The 13,443-nt window shown below is 53.0% G+C and overlaps 1 protein-coding gene across 20 annotated transcripts in view; it reads left to right on the top strand.

The window, feature by feature from the left end:
• Nucleotides 1-949: 949 nt before the first annotated feature.
• Slc27a1 (solute carrier family 27 (fatty acid transporter), member 1) overlaps nucleotides 950-13,443 on the top strand; it is an 18,580-nt gene continuing 6,086 nt past the window's right edge. The window contains exons 1-9 of one of the 20 annotated variants that reach the window (XM_030243575.1): nucleotides 1,096-1,259; nucleotides 1,564-1,654; nucleotides 2,418-2,534; nucleotides 2,943-3,110; nucleotides 11,626-12,020; nucleotides 12,129-12,290; nucleotides 12,367-12,436; nucleotides 12,832-12,923; nucleotides 12,989-13,098. In XM_030243575.1, coding sequence (XP_030099435.1) covers nucleotides 2,503-2,534; nucleotides 2,943-3,110; nucleotides 11,626-12,020; nucleotides 12,129-12,290; nucleotides 12,367-12,436; nucleotides 12,832-12,923; nucleotides 12,989-13,098 — 1,029 coding nt within the window. In that variant the 5' untranslated portion in view covers nucleotides 1,096-1,259; nucleotides 1,564-1,654; nucleotides 2,418-2,502. Of the gene's footprint in view, nucleotides 1,014-1,046; nucleotides 1,260-1,563; nucleotides 2,064-2,091; nucleotides 2,535-2,562; nucleotides 2,788-2,815; nucleotides 3,111-11,625; nucleotides 12,021-12,128; nucleotides 12,291-12,366; nucleotides 12,437-12,831; nucleotides 12,924-12,988; nucleotides 13,099-13,443 lie in introns of those variants that run through there. The other 19 variants (XM_030243574.1, XM_006509671.4, XM_006509674.4 and 16 more) reach the window with 19 other exon arrangements.

A 13,443-nucleotide genomic window follows, 5' to 3' on the forward strand; every position in this document is an offset into this window, starting at 1 on the left:
GTCAGTACAGGAGCCTTCCTTCCATCTCCCAGGTCTCTGTGTCCCGCTGCAATCTCCACTTGCTATGCAGCCAGTGTTGACCTTGGAGTTCCCACCCCTGCCTTGTTTATGAGGCAAAGGCAGGACCCCAGGATTTCCTGCTTTCTGGGCAAGCATTCTACCAAGTGCGGCTCTTCTTCCACACCTTCAGCTTTCCCAGTCAGGAACGGTCTAGCTTTATAGCTCAGGCCTCCTCAGCCTCACAAGCCTCTTCCTCCCTCTTCCTAAAATGGGGCTCAGAGGCAAGCCACCAGCCTTTATTTTCATTTCTTTGTATGTATGTACATATGTGTGTGCAAACGTATGATGTGCTGTGTGTGGAAGTCAGAAAACAACTCTTGGGAGTTCTCTTTCACCATGTGGGTCCTGGGGTTCAAGCAGAAGTCCTCAGATTTGGCAGCAATTGCCTTTACCTGCAGAGCCAGCTAGTCAGCCTGCCATCAACCTTTCAGATTTTGGGGAGCAAGGATGGGGAGCAGGTGCAGAGAATCTGATGAGGGGTCAAGAGCCCTAAACCTAAGCCTAAGAGCTTAAACTTAGCACTCTATAAACTAGGAGAAGGGGGGGGGTGCGAAGAAAGAGGAAGGGAGTAGAGGGCACAAGCTGGGGAGAGGAGGAAGTGGGGCAAAGGGCACAGGAGATGTTCCAGGAACATCGAAACAGGAGGAGGCAGTGAGCAAGTAGGAGGGCAGGCAGCAGGGCTGAATCCCAGCTGGGGGGGACGGCTGCAGCATTCAGTGTCTTTACCTGTAAAACTGGGGTAGAGGGGGAGAGGGCTGGTCTAGAGGGTTCTTGTTGACCCCTGGCTGGCTGGGCCGAGATCTTCATCACCACCACCACCCCCATCCCACCCACCTCTCTGAGACCAATGGCAGCTGCGGGTGGGGGTGGGGCCGCACTTGCCCAGCCTTGGCCTTCGAGTGGCGCTGGAAGCAGGCCCTGGCTGGCTTCTTCCCAAGGAGAGCTGTGGGAAGGTCGGCCAAGCGGGACAGAAAACAAGCTAGTCCGCAGGGTGGGCAGGGGGGTGTGGGAGGGTGGTTGGGAGGGAGGGACAGGGTAGAGGCACTCAGGGGCGCTGTGAGAAGCGCCCAGGACTCTGCAAAGGGCTCATCCCCTGAAGGGACCCACCAGCTAGGCCTGAGCTCAGAACTTCCCAGTCCAGACTTCTGTGAGAACCTGCGAGGGAGCAGCAAGGGCCAGGGATCTGTAAGCCTCAGAAGGTCATCTTGACAGCAAGGGTGGGGGCACCCCAGCAAGAGGCTAGGGATTGGGGCGCCTCTGGATAGGCGCTTAGGATTCTGGAATGCTAACATGGCTTGAGGGGGCTCTTGCCTTTGGGGAGCAACAAGAGATTCTGGGGTGCATTACGGTCTCTTGGGGGTGCTCCTGGCGTGCAAGAAAGGGTCATGTCGAGGGAGGATGGGAGCTGATGTGAGCCCTGGGGTAATGGGATGTGACTTGTTAAGGTTTGGGAGGTAGAATTGGGATTTGGGGGCTCCTTATCTCAAAGAGCTGCCTTTGCAGCTCTCTCCACCCCCGGGTGTGAATTTCGACTTTCTCGGAGTCTGGAATGCTGAGAAGCCTCGGGGCTTGGATCTAGGACAAGCTGGATCAGGCAAGCTCCAGCACAGGCAGGCGCTGGGCGGGAGTGGGTCATGGGCGCAGGGATGGGGATCTTGCAGACTTTCTGGGATTTAGCGGGACGGAGCCACACCCCTGGAGCCATAGCCCCGCCTTCAGCACCTGCTTGTTTTCACCGCTTGGTTGCCGTGGAGACTCGTAGGTACCCTGGGCTAGCCGCTCTAGCTTGAGAGTCTCGTTGGGTTGCGGGCTCTCTGGCCCGCGGTTCTTCTCGATGGCCTAAGCCTTCCGGAAGGGGGTCGGCCGGTGCGGAGCCGGGTTGAGGGGCTGAGAGCTTTTGGCCGCGGATTGGAAGGTTTGGGGCGGGACTAGGTGGGCCGCACGGACCGGGCCTCTCTGTGAACAGTGACTGTCGAAGCCTGGAGGCAACGCGGGAGGCTCAGGTAGAATCTGGGTCCCGAATGCCAGATAGTCTCGGGACTGTGGGCGGGCCCGCGCCTGTGGGCGGAGCCATAGGCATCACCTGGCGCGTAGCCCGGGTCAGTGCGGAGGTGCGGATGGGGGCGGAATGTTGGGACTGCTGAGGGCGGGGTCAAAGGCTTCACCTGTAGGGAGGGATTTGAGGGTAGAGTGATCACCTGTGAGCTAGGGGGGTGGGGTCACAGGCCTTCATCTGGAGGAGGAGCCTCGATCAGGTTGCCGGACTTTGATTTGAGGCTCCCAATGTGGGCGGAGAAAGAGGCCTCAGTTGGGGCGTGGCCTAATGATGAGGGGGATGATGGAGGCTGTCCTTGTAGGAACACCCAGCCTCTGAGGCCGGATAAGCATGAGGATAACAAGTGAATTTTGAGACACAGAGGAGGGATGAGGCGACATTAGGGCATGGCCTGGACCATTGGCTGCGAAGGGCCTAGGTGTGTGCGGGTTACTAGGCGACCCCAGGCTTGGAGGGCTGAAGCTCAAGGGTGGAGCTTGACCGTGGGGGTGTCTAGCCACGTGGTCAGTGCTTGGGGAAGGGGGGAGGTCTGGCTTTGATGGGCGGAGGATAAAGATTGATATGGAAGTAGCCAATCCCAGGCCTTGAGGCGGTCAATGTTAAGTAAACTGGTTGGATTTGGCTTTCTTGGTGCTTAGCTCAGCGGCGGCGGGGCGGGACCTGATACTAAGGTACACGCTGGGGGCGGGGCCAGGCTTGTAGTAAAAGCGTTTGGGTTTAGGCTACAGTGTGGAAAAAGAACGCGGCCAGGGTCTGTGACGTGACCTGGGCGGGATCAGGACTAGGTGGGAGGCGGTACCTGCGGTCTCAGCTGTGTGCTCCGCAGGATGCGGGCTCCTGGAGCAGGAACAGCCTCTGTGGCCTCACTGGCGCTGCTTTGGTTTCTGGGACTTCCGTGGACCTGGAGCGCGGCGGCGGCGTTCTGTGTGTACGTGGGTGGCGGCGGCTGGCGCTTTCTGCGTATCGTCTGCAAGACGGCGAGGCGAGACCTCTTGTAAGTAGATGGAGTTGAAATTTAGGGGTCGTGGATGCATGGCCCTCGGGCGAGCTAGAGTCTTGCAGGGTGGTGTGAGGGTCCCCTTATGGCCTGAATTTGGTTTTATTGTCTGGGCTGGGGCCAGAAGGTGGAATGACTGACTGGAGGGCTCTGCAGGGTCCTGCAGAAGACAGAACTCTGGGGGGAATTGTTAGGGTGGTCGTTTGCCACCGTTAGAGTGGGTAGCTGGTGGGTATTGAGAGTACTAGGGGTTCCGGTGGCGTGGTGTAGACTGTGAGAGGCTTCTGTGGGATTAGTGGGGTGACCCACTGTCCAGATTCTTGGAATGAACAGGTTTGGGGTGAAGGAGCATCTTGCGGAATCTACAGGACTAGGGTGTCTAAAGAATCTGTAGTGTTGGCCCCTCAGATAACATGTGAGTGTGGAACTTTGACTATTATTCAGGGTCGGTGGGACGGTCTCTATGTATGCACAGTGTATGCACAGCGTCTCTGAGGAGTCAGGGTGTGCAGGGAACATGGAGGCTTCTGGGGTAACCTTAGTGTTGATGGAATTCAAAGTCTCAGGTCAACCCTTGTGGGACCATCTGGGTGCCTTCACAGATCTTCAGGGAGGCAGACTGGGCATCGTTAAGAGTGAGGAAACAGGTTTATGGGGGTGGGGGCAGAGCAGAATGGTGTGGAATGGGGGGTCACAGACTTACTGGCTCTGAGCTTTCTTTTTTTCTTTCTTTTTTTCTTTTCTTTTTTTTAGTGGTTCTCACCTGCCTTTGCTTCCTGGATTGACTTTCTTTCTTCCTTTCTCTCTTTCTTTCTCTCTTTCTTTCTGTTTTTTCTTCTCCTAAAGAAGCAAAGAAACTTCATTTGAAGCAAATTAGTCATGTGGTCAGAGATGACACTGTGAGGAGTGACAGTCGCTCCCAAGGACTCCAGGTCTTGTTTTGGGAAATGGGCTCTCATGTAGCCCAGGCTGGCCTGGAACTCTTCATGGAGCCCAGGCTGTCCTGGAACTCCCGATCCTCTCCCTTTATCTCCCCTGTACTAGGGTGACACATGAGGTTGCTGCTGTGCCAGGGTGTAGCACAGGACTTTTGCATTCTGCCCACTGAGCCCAGGCTCAGTCTTTGCTTTACCTTGGGAGACAGGCTTTCATGAAATTCAGTTTCCCATTTCTTCCTTTTCTCTTTTTTGTCTTTCTCCCCATTCCTCTGTCTTGTCTTTCTTTCCCAGGCTGGTCTGGAACTTGAGATCCTCCTGCCTCAGGCTCTGGGATTAACGGGCCAGTGGCAGTGTTAAAATGAGTGTAGTCCACTTGTTGAGATGGCTCAGCACCTAGAAGGCTTGATGCTATTCCAGAGGGCCTGGGTCTGGCTCACTACCAAGCTCTAGTTCCAGGTCATCTGCCGCCATCTTCTGTCCACTGCAGGCTCCTGTGCCCATGTGTGCACATACACACATACAAGCTCTCACATATGTTTTAATGAGCAGAAGAAAGCAGAGCATGGGTGTATAACTCACCCAGTATGACAGGAGGCCATTGGCAGGTGTGGCAGTGTGACTGCAAACCTGGCTGGCTGCTGTGAACAGCCTTCACTTTTGGAATTGTCTTTTCTCATTGTCTTTGTTGTTTTGTTTTGTTGGTTTTTTTTTTAAATTATTTTTATTTCATATGTGTTGGTGTTTTTCCTGCATGTATGTCTGAGTGAGGGTGTCAGATCCTTTGGAATTGGAGTCACTGAGAGTTGTGAGCTGCCCTGTGGGTGCTGGGGATTGAACCCCGGTCCTCAGAAGAGTAGCCAGCACTTTTAACTGCTGAGCCCTCCTTGTCTTTTGTTGTTGTTGTTAATGTTTTTGAACCTGGATCTCCCCAGAGCCCAAGATGGCTTTAAACTCTCAACTCTCTTGCCTCGGCCTTCCAGTGCTGGACATCCCCGCCCTGCTGTGTCCAGTTCACCTGCTGTACAGGAGCATCTGCCAAACCCTGCCGAGTCTCTCAAGGGACTTTGCTGCAGGCTTGAGTTCTGGGGCTCTGGATGAAAGAAGCTGGGGGCGGGAGAGGCCCTGGGAAGGGCCAGGCTGGACAGAGGTGTCTTTGTACTCGGTGTGGGGGTGGCTTGGGCAGCTGCCAACCTGGGTGCCAGAACATGTAGTAGGGACAAAACACCGGATCCCTGCCTGCTGGCATGGGCCTGCTGATGAGAGGCAAGGTGGAGGGAAGGGCCCTGACAGGCCCACATTGTTGCCGGAACCTGGCCTGCCTCACAGATCCACCAGCTGTGGCCTGGTTCCCATCTGCAGCTTCCAGAAGAGCTTCCTGCAGCCCTGTCTTCTAAACTAACCCCCTTTCCCATCTTCATGGGTTCCTGGGGCAGTTAGTGGAGCTCTAAGCATAGCCGGTGGTCATACAGTAGGTGGTCAAGACTACGTGCTAAGAGTACACTGAGCGGGGTAGAAACCTGAGATCTGACTGTGAACCTTAGGCAGTCCTCTTATTTCTGATTTAGATCCTTGAGCAGCACACTTTCATTGAACAGCTGTTGGGGCGCCACTAGCATCTGTACTGTGGTGAGCCATGGAGGGTCTTGAGTGAGCTTTTCTCAGTTCTGACTCATCCTGTCCTTCACTTGCTGTGTGTGAGACCTCATCTCTGATAACTCAGATCTCTGAGCCATCAGCTTGTCTGTCAAGTCCCAGTTTGGAGACTGTAGACAGAGCACAGCACTGGTATGTTTATACTGGGTGTTTAATAAATGCTGAGCTAAACGACTTTGCCAGGACCACCCCATTTTTGGTTTTTGGTGGTGGTATTTGTTTTTCTTACTCTGGGTTTTTTTTGGTTGGTTGGTTTGTTTGGTTTTCTTTTCTTTCTTTCTTTCTTTCTTTCTTTCTTTCTTTCTTTCTTTCTTTCTTTCTTTCTTTATTTGGGGAGGGGGTTCGAGACAGGGCTTCTCTGTGTAGCCCTGGCTGTCCTGGAACTCACTTTGTAGACCAGGCTGGCCTCGAACTCAGAAATCCGCCTGCCTCTGCCTCTGCCTCTGCCTCCCAAGTGCTGGGATTAAAGGCGTGTGCTACCACTACCCGGCTTTTTTTTTTTTTTTTTTTTTATCTGAACTGGGTTCTGGTTTGTGAGTACGGTACCCTCTGTTTATTTTGGTCCTTGACCATGGTTCCTGGGATCTCAGGGACCTCCCCCCAGGGACTCACTGTTCAGGGGCCCAGAACATAAACACCCTAAAAGATACAGGCTTGAGCCCCAACTTGTCAGACTTTAACCCCAGGATGAGCATGAAAAACCAATTTTTAAAATGGTTGCTTAAAATTTATTTCATAAGAGTGGGTGTTTCACATACATTTGTATGTGCACCATGTACATTCCTGATGTGCAGAGAGGACAGGAGGACGTATGGGATCTCCTGGAACTGGAGTTACAGATGTTTGTCAGCCACTATATGGGTGCTGGGCGCCACTGAGCTGTCTCCTCAGCCCCCAGTTTCGTTTTAGGGCAGGGTCTTGCTATATAGTTGAGGTGGACCTGAACCCACGGGTCCTGTGATGGCAGGTGAGTGCCATCAGCTCAGCTCAGGATGCTCGCTCATCCACCTACCAACCAGTAGATACCTGTGTCTTCTTCACACTCGCCTTACTTATCCCACATGGGCAGCTGGGCCATGGGAGCCTAGCTCCCGGGCAGTCACCGTGTTCTGGCAGCTTGTCTGCATTGCAGTGAATACGACAGTATGACCTTGGCTGCTTCCCAGCACATCCTCACCATGCAGGAGCATGTCTGTGACAGACACAGCCCTCAGGGGTGGAAAGCAGCGTTGATGCACAGTACTGAGCTGGAGCAGGAAGGGGTGGAGTCATGGACCCTCAGGAGTAGGTGTCTCTGATGTGCTCTTCTTTGGGTTCATGAGATGGATGAGTAGCTCAGGAGGCTTGCCTGCAAGCCGTGGTACCCGAGTTCCATTCCCAGGGCACTCAGGTGGAGGAGAGAACTCCTTCGCACAAGTCATCCTCTGGTTTTCACACACACAGTGAATGGATGAATACAGTGATGAAACTAGCTGGATGTGGTTTCATACGCCTTTAGTCCCAGCACTAGGGGAGGGCGGGCGGGGGACACAGGCAGGTGGATATCTATAGGTTTGAGGCCAGCCTGGTCTACAGAACAAGTTCCAGGACAGCCAGGGCTATATGAGAAACCTCATCTTCAAAACAAAACAAAACACAGCAAAAATTAAAAGTTAAAATTCTCATTTTGTAACTACCAGGAAATAATCCTGGGTTAACAGAGGTATTAGTGTGTCCCATCACAGCTGACCTCTGAGTGACAGGGTGGAATGTGACATTGTAACATGCTGAGTCAGAGCAGTGAAAGCACTGGCTGCTTTACACTCCTCACTTACTCTGTGTGCTCTCATGTGAGCACAGGCGCCCTTGTGTGTGTGCTCTCATGTGAGCACAGGTGCCCTTGTGTGTGTGCTCCTGTGAGCACAGGTGCCCTTGTGTGTGTGCTCCTGTGAGCACAGGTGCCCTTGTGTGTGTGCTCCTGTGAGCACAGGTGCCCTTGTGTGTGTGCTCTCATGTGAGCACAGGTGCCCTTGTGTGTGTGCTCTCATGTGAGCACAGGTGCCCTTGTGTGTGTGCTCTCATGTGAGCATAGGTGCCCTTGTGTGTGTGCTCCTGTGTGAGCACAGGTGCCCTTGTGTGTGTGCTCTCATGTGAGCACAGGTGCCCTTGTGTGTGTGCTCCTGTGAGCACAGGTGCCCTTGTGTGTGTGCTCTCATGTAAGCACAGGTGCCCTTGTGTGTGTGCTCCTGTGAGCACAGGTGCCCTTGTGTGTGTGCTCCTGTGAGCACAGGTGCCCTTGTGTGTGTGCTCCTGTGTGAGCACAGGTGCCCTTGGGTGTGTGCTCCCTGTGAGCTCATGTGCACTTGTGGAAGTATGAGGACAATCTGTATACCTTTAATCCCATCACTCAGGAGGCAGAGACAGGCCAATTTTTTTTTTTTTTTTTTTTGAGGCAGCCTGGTCTATGTAGCAAGTTCTAGGATAGCTAGCCTCACAGTAAGATAATGTCTGAATTTTTTCCTAGATATAAAGCCTTTTAAACATTGTACTAATATTTTTTGAGGCAAGATTTTTAAGGAGACCCTGTCTCCTGTAGCCTGGGTTAGCCTCACAATTGCTGTATATGTAGCCCAGGCTGGCTTTGAACTCATGATTTTCTGCTTTAATGATAACTAGCTACCTTACTGACGACATTTATCAGTTTCAGGGCCCAAGTCCCTCTCCTAGTGTACCTACCACCTCAAAGTCCTCAGCAGAACCCTTGTGCCGATCTTTACCTTTGATAATCCTCCAAACCCTGGGGCAGCTGTTTTTGAGGGCAGCAGGTTTCCTGGCTGACCTGCCACCCAGGCACTGGAGTCTCCCTTCCCTCTAGGATTATTTGTGGTAGGCACTGCACCAGGAGGGCCAGCCTTGGGCCTCAGGCAATCTTCTAAAATGCTTTTCTGGCTTCTTTGCCCCCTTTTTTTTTTTTTTTAATTCATTTTTAGTTTTTTTTTTTTTTGTTTTTGTTTTTTTTTGTTGTTGTTTTTGTTTTGTTTTTTGAGACAGGTGTTGCCCTGGCTGTCCTGGAACTCACTCTGTAGACCAGGTTGGCCTGGAATTCAGAAATCCCCCTGCCTCTGCCTCCCAGTGCTGGGGTTAAAGACGTGTGCCACCACTGTCTGAATCCTTTTAGTTTTAAATTTATTTTTATAGGCTGGAGAGATGGCTTAGAAGTTAAGAGAGTGCTGGGCAGTGGTGGCGCACGCCTTTAATCACAGCACTCGAGAGGCAGAGGCAGGCGGATTTCTGAATTCCAGGCCAACCTGGTCTACAGAGTAAGTTCCAGGACAGCCAGGGCTACACAGAGAAAACCTGTCTCGAACAACCCCCACACTCCCCACCCCAAATAAAAGTTAAGAGCACTTTCTACTCATCCAAAGGACCAGAGTTCAATCCCCAGTAACCACATGGTAGCTCTTAATTATCTATATTGTGATCTGATGACCTCTTCTGGCATGCAGGTGTACATGCAGATAGGGCGTCCATACATGAAATAAATAAATCTAAAGAATCTTAAAAAAAAAAAAAAAAAGATAGCCGGGCGTGGTGGCGCACGCCTTTAATCCCAGCACTGGGGAGGTAGAGGCAGGTGGATTTCTGAGTTCAAGGCCAGCCTGGTCTACAAAGTGAGTTCCAGGACAGCCAGGGCTATACAGAGAAACCCTGTCTTGAAAAACCAAAAAAAAGAAAAAAGAAAAAAAAAAAAGAAAAAAAAGATTTATTTATGTTATGTATTTTATGTATGTGAGTACACTGTAGTTGTATGGACAGTTATGAGCCTTCATGTGGTTGTTGGGAATTGAATTTAGGACCTCTGCTTGCTCTGGTCGGCCCCACTCGCTCTGGTCAACTGTGCTCACTCAGGCCCAAAGATTTTACTATTATAAATAAGTACACTGTAGCTGATTTCGGATGGACCTGAAGAGGGCGTCAGATCTAATTATGGTTGGTTGTGAGCCACCATATGGTTACTGGGATTTGAACTCAGGACCTTCAGCAGTCAGTGCTCTTATCCACTGAGCCATGGTTGGAGGGAGCAGAGACTGAGTGAGCGGAGTTGACCAGAGTGATCGGGGCCGACTGGAGCAAGCAGAGGTCCTGTATTCAATTCCCAACAACCACATGAAGGCTCACAGCTGTTTATATAGCTACAGTATACTCACATAAATAAACTTAAAAAATTTTTTACTTAATGTTTTAGTTTTTTATTTTAGTTTTCATGTGCATAGAAGGTTTGCCTGCATGTATGTGTGTACCATGTGCATGCCTAGTGCCTGCAGAAGGCAGAGGACGGTTTTGCAAGAGGAACCGCAGCTACATGTGTTTGGGAACTGCCATGTGGTTGCTGGGAATTAAACACAAGTTCTCTCAAAGAGAAGCCAGTGCTCTTACCTGCTGAGCCATCTCTCCAGCCCTGTTTTGTTTTGATTGAGTGCTGTTGCAGAGCAGCTTCTAGTCTCATGCTTCTACTCCCATTGCCTCAGCTTCCTGGATGGTTAGATGACAGGCGCTGGGTGGCCCCCATCTCCTGCTCTTTCCCTCCAGGAAACAGGACAGGATAGGAAGTTGAGTCAGCGGCAGGCCATGGCTTAGAAGGTTGTGAGTGCCAGGGGAGAGATGCCAAGGCAGGGGTAGCACTTCCAGGGCTCGTGGGGTGTTCTCTGAGCATGGAGCAGCTGAACAGACGCTGAGGGAGAGTCTGACTGCTGAGCCTGTGCAAAGGAACTGGGGCAGATGGTTCTGGGTGTGCTGTAGTATGCAGCAATGGGACACAGCTGGGATGGGGATGGCACAAGGCATTTTTTGTCCTAAGTTTCACCCAGGCACACAGGAGATATTAGCTATTTGGGGTAATACAATAGAATCTGGGGCTCAGTTGGTAGATTAGTCTCCTATGTGTCCTGGCTCCATCTCTAGCCACATAAACTAAGTGTAATGGCACATACCCTAGGACCTTTGCGCCAGCTGAGTGGAAGCCACCCACCTCTCCCACAGTCCCCACTGTCAAGAGTTCTTGACTGTTGTCACCCCTCCCATCACCTCTAATTTTGCCCAGTGCTCAGCACTGTGTGGTGCTCTCCCAGAGGGCTGTGATCGGTCTTCAGAGCAGAGTGCAGTTGGGCAGCCTGAGGTGGGTGAGGGAGGACTGGACGAAGGAAGAAAGGAAACTGCTGGGGTTCTGTAGCCTGAGACAGGGTTGCTGTGAGTTCAAGGCTAGCCTGGGCTAGCAAGGAGCTATCAAGTGGGAGGCCAAGGCACTGGCAGGTTTGGTCACCATTCCCAGTGTCCTCTGAAGATGGGGTACAGTACTCAAAGGACAAGAGATGAGGAACAAGGATGAGTTTTGAGACCTTCCTGATAACCACGCCTGTCAATGTTCCAGATGATGAGGCAGGAGGAGTGCAAGCTCTAGGTTAGAGGCCAGTTAGGGAGACCCTGACTCAAAAGTAAGAAGCAGGCTGGTGGCTCAGGGGTGGAGTCCCTGCCTAGAATCCTCCATAGAGGAGCTGAGGTGGTGACTCTCCTGCCTAGAATCCTCAAGTGAGGGGCTGGGGGTCTGGCCCAGGGGTGGAGCCCCTGAGTAGAATTCCCCAGTGAGAGGTTGGGGGTGTGGTAGTAGATTGCCTGCTAAGCATGTATACAACATCACAGAGCACAAAAAAGAATCTGACAATTGAAATTCAGGGCACCAGGCCATTTAGGGACAACTACTTGGTGACTAATCCTCATGTGGTAGACAGGCTGGTGTTGGGGATTCATAGCTTCCTGTCTGGTTGATTAATGCTCCTTGCCTTAAGATATCAGCCATTAAAGGACCCCTTACTGGACCTCTGCTGTCCTGGGGCTCCCGAGGTTACAGGCAGCTCTGGACAGTGGCCCTGACTCTGTCTCTGCAGTGGCCTCTCTGTTCTGATTCGTGTTCGGCTAGAGCTGCGACGACACCGGCGAGCAGGAGACACGATCCCGTGCATCTTCCAGGCTGTGGCCCGGCGACAACCAGAGCGCCTGGCACTGGTGGACGCCAGTAGTGGTATATGCTGGACCTTCGCACAGCTGGACACCTACTCCAATGCTGTAGCCAACCTGTTCCGCCAGCTGGGCTTTGCACCAGGCGATGTGGTGGCTGTGTTCCTGGAGGGCCGGCCGGAGTTCGTGGGACTGTGGCTGGGCCTGGCCAAGGCCGGTGTGGTGGCTGCTCTTCTCAATGTCAACCTGAGGCGGGAGCCCCTGGCCTTCTGCCTGGGCACATCAGCTGCCAAGGCCCTCATTTATGGCGGGGAGATGGCAGCGGGTGAGGCCTGGTGGATACCAGGAGGGTGGGGACCTAGGGACCTCAGGGATAGGGAGATGCTGGCCAGGGGTGCTTCATGACTGTGACCCTGAGCCTCTGTCACCACAGCGGTGGCGGAGGTGAGCGAGCAGCTGGGGAAGAGCCTCCTCAAGTTCTGCTCTGGAGATCTGGGGCCTGAGAGCATCCTGCCTGACACGCAGCTCCTGGACCCCATGCTTGCTGAGGCGCCCACCACACCCCTGGCACAAGCCCCAGGCAAGGGCATGGATGGTAAGTGGAGGGGTCCCTGACATCTATCCCCCGTGTTCTCTGCTCTCCTGGTGCCTGACCCTTGCTTTTTGTGCAGATCGGCTGTTTTACATCTATACTTCTGGGACCACCGGGCTTCCTAAGGCTGCCATTGTGGTGCACAGCAGGTAAGCAGGGCCCTCCCTTCCCCATGGCCTGCCATTGCTGGAACCTGTCCCCCTGTGCCCCATGTTCCCCATGGTCTTTTTCTCCTCCTCCCCTTCTGGCAGAGCGCCACCTAGCTCCTTTTCCACCCCCGACCCTCCCGCCGTGCCCCGCATTGGCTAGCATCTTTGAGGGTTTTACATCCTAAATCCCGTGACCATTCTGCTTTGCCTCTAGTGAGTCATACTTAGTCCTCTCTGGCCCCCAGCTAACCACGCTCTTTTACGCCTTGGAACCTTTCCATTTGCTGCACCCTCAGGCAGCCTTCCCAGAGGGCTCAAGTCCTCTCCAGACCAGAAGACTCTTACCCAGATGTGCCACCGCTAGATCTCTGCCAGTGACTTAGCTCTCCCTGCAGGTACTACCGCATTGCTGCCTTTGGCCACCATTCCTACAGCATGCGTGCCGCCGATGTGCTCTATGACTGCCTGCCACTCTACCACTCTGCAGGTATGTGGGCCCTCAGGGGAGTGGATGGAATCCCTCAGCGACCCTCACCGCTGCCCTCTCTCTAGGGAACATCATGGGTGTGGGGCAGTGCGTCATCTACGGGTTGACGGTGGTACTGCGCAAGAAGTTCTCCGCCAGCCGCTTCTGGGATGACTGTGTCAAGTACAATTGCACGGTAGGCCCCACGCGCTCTTGGGCTCCTCCTACCTCACCAAGGGTACAGCAGCCCTTGCGCTCAGACTGGATCAGGAACACGCCCCTCCTCTGGCTATGCCCTCATGGAGGGTCTCTTTCTGTATGGCTGATCCCAAGGAGACTCAGTACCTGCCTTCAGGGCGTGCCCTCCTGCTCTGACCATGCCCCTCCCGTTTTGGCTCCACCTTATGTCACTCTCCTGTTCCACCCAGACCTTACCTTAAGCTTGCTTCCATGCCAGACTGCTTTCTGTTCCCCTGACTTACCAAGCACCACCGGCTCAGCCATGCCTCACCTGACCTGGATCACTCCTGCTTAGCCAATT

Source organism: Mus musculus, chromosome 8 (genome assembly GCF_000001635.26).
Source record: "Mus musculus strain C57BL/6J chromosome 8, GRCm38.p6 C57BL/6J".
Taxonomy (NCBI): domain Eukaryota; kingdom Metazoa; phylum Chordata; class Mammalia; order Rodentia; family Muridae; genus Mus; species Mus musculus.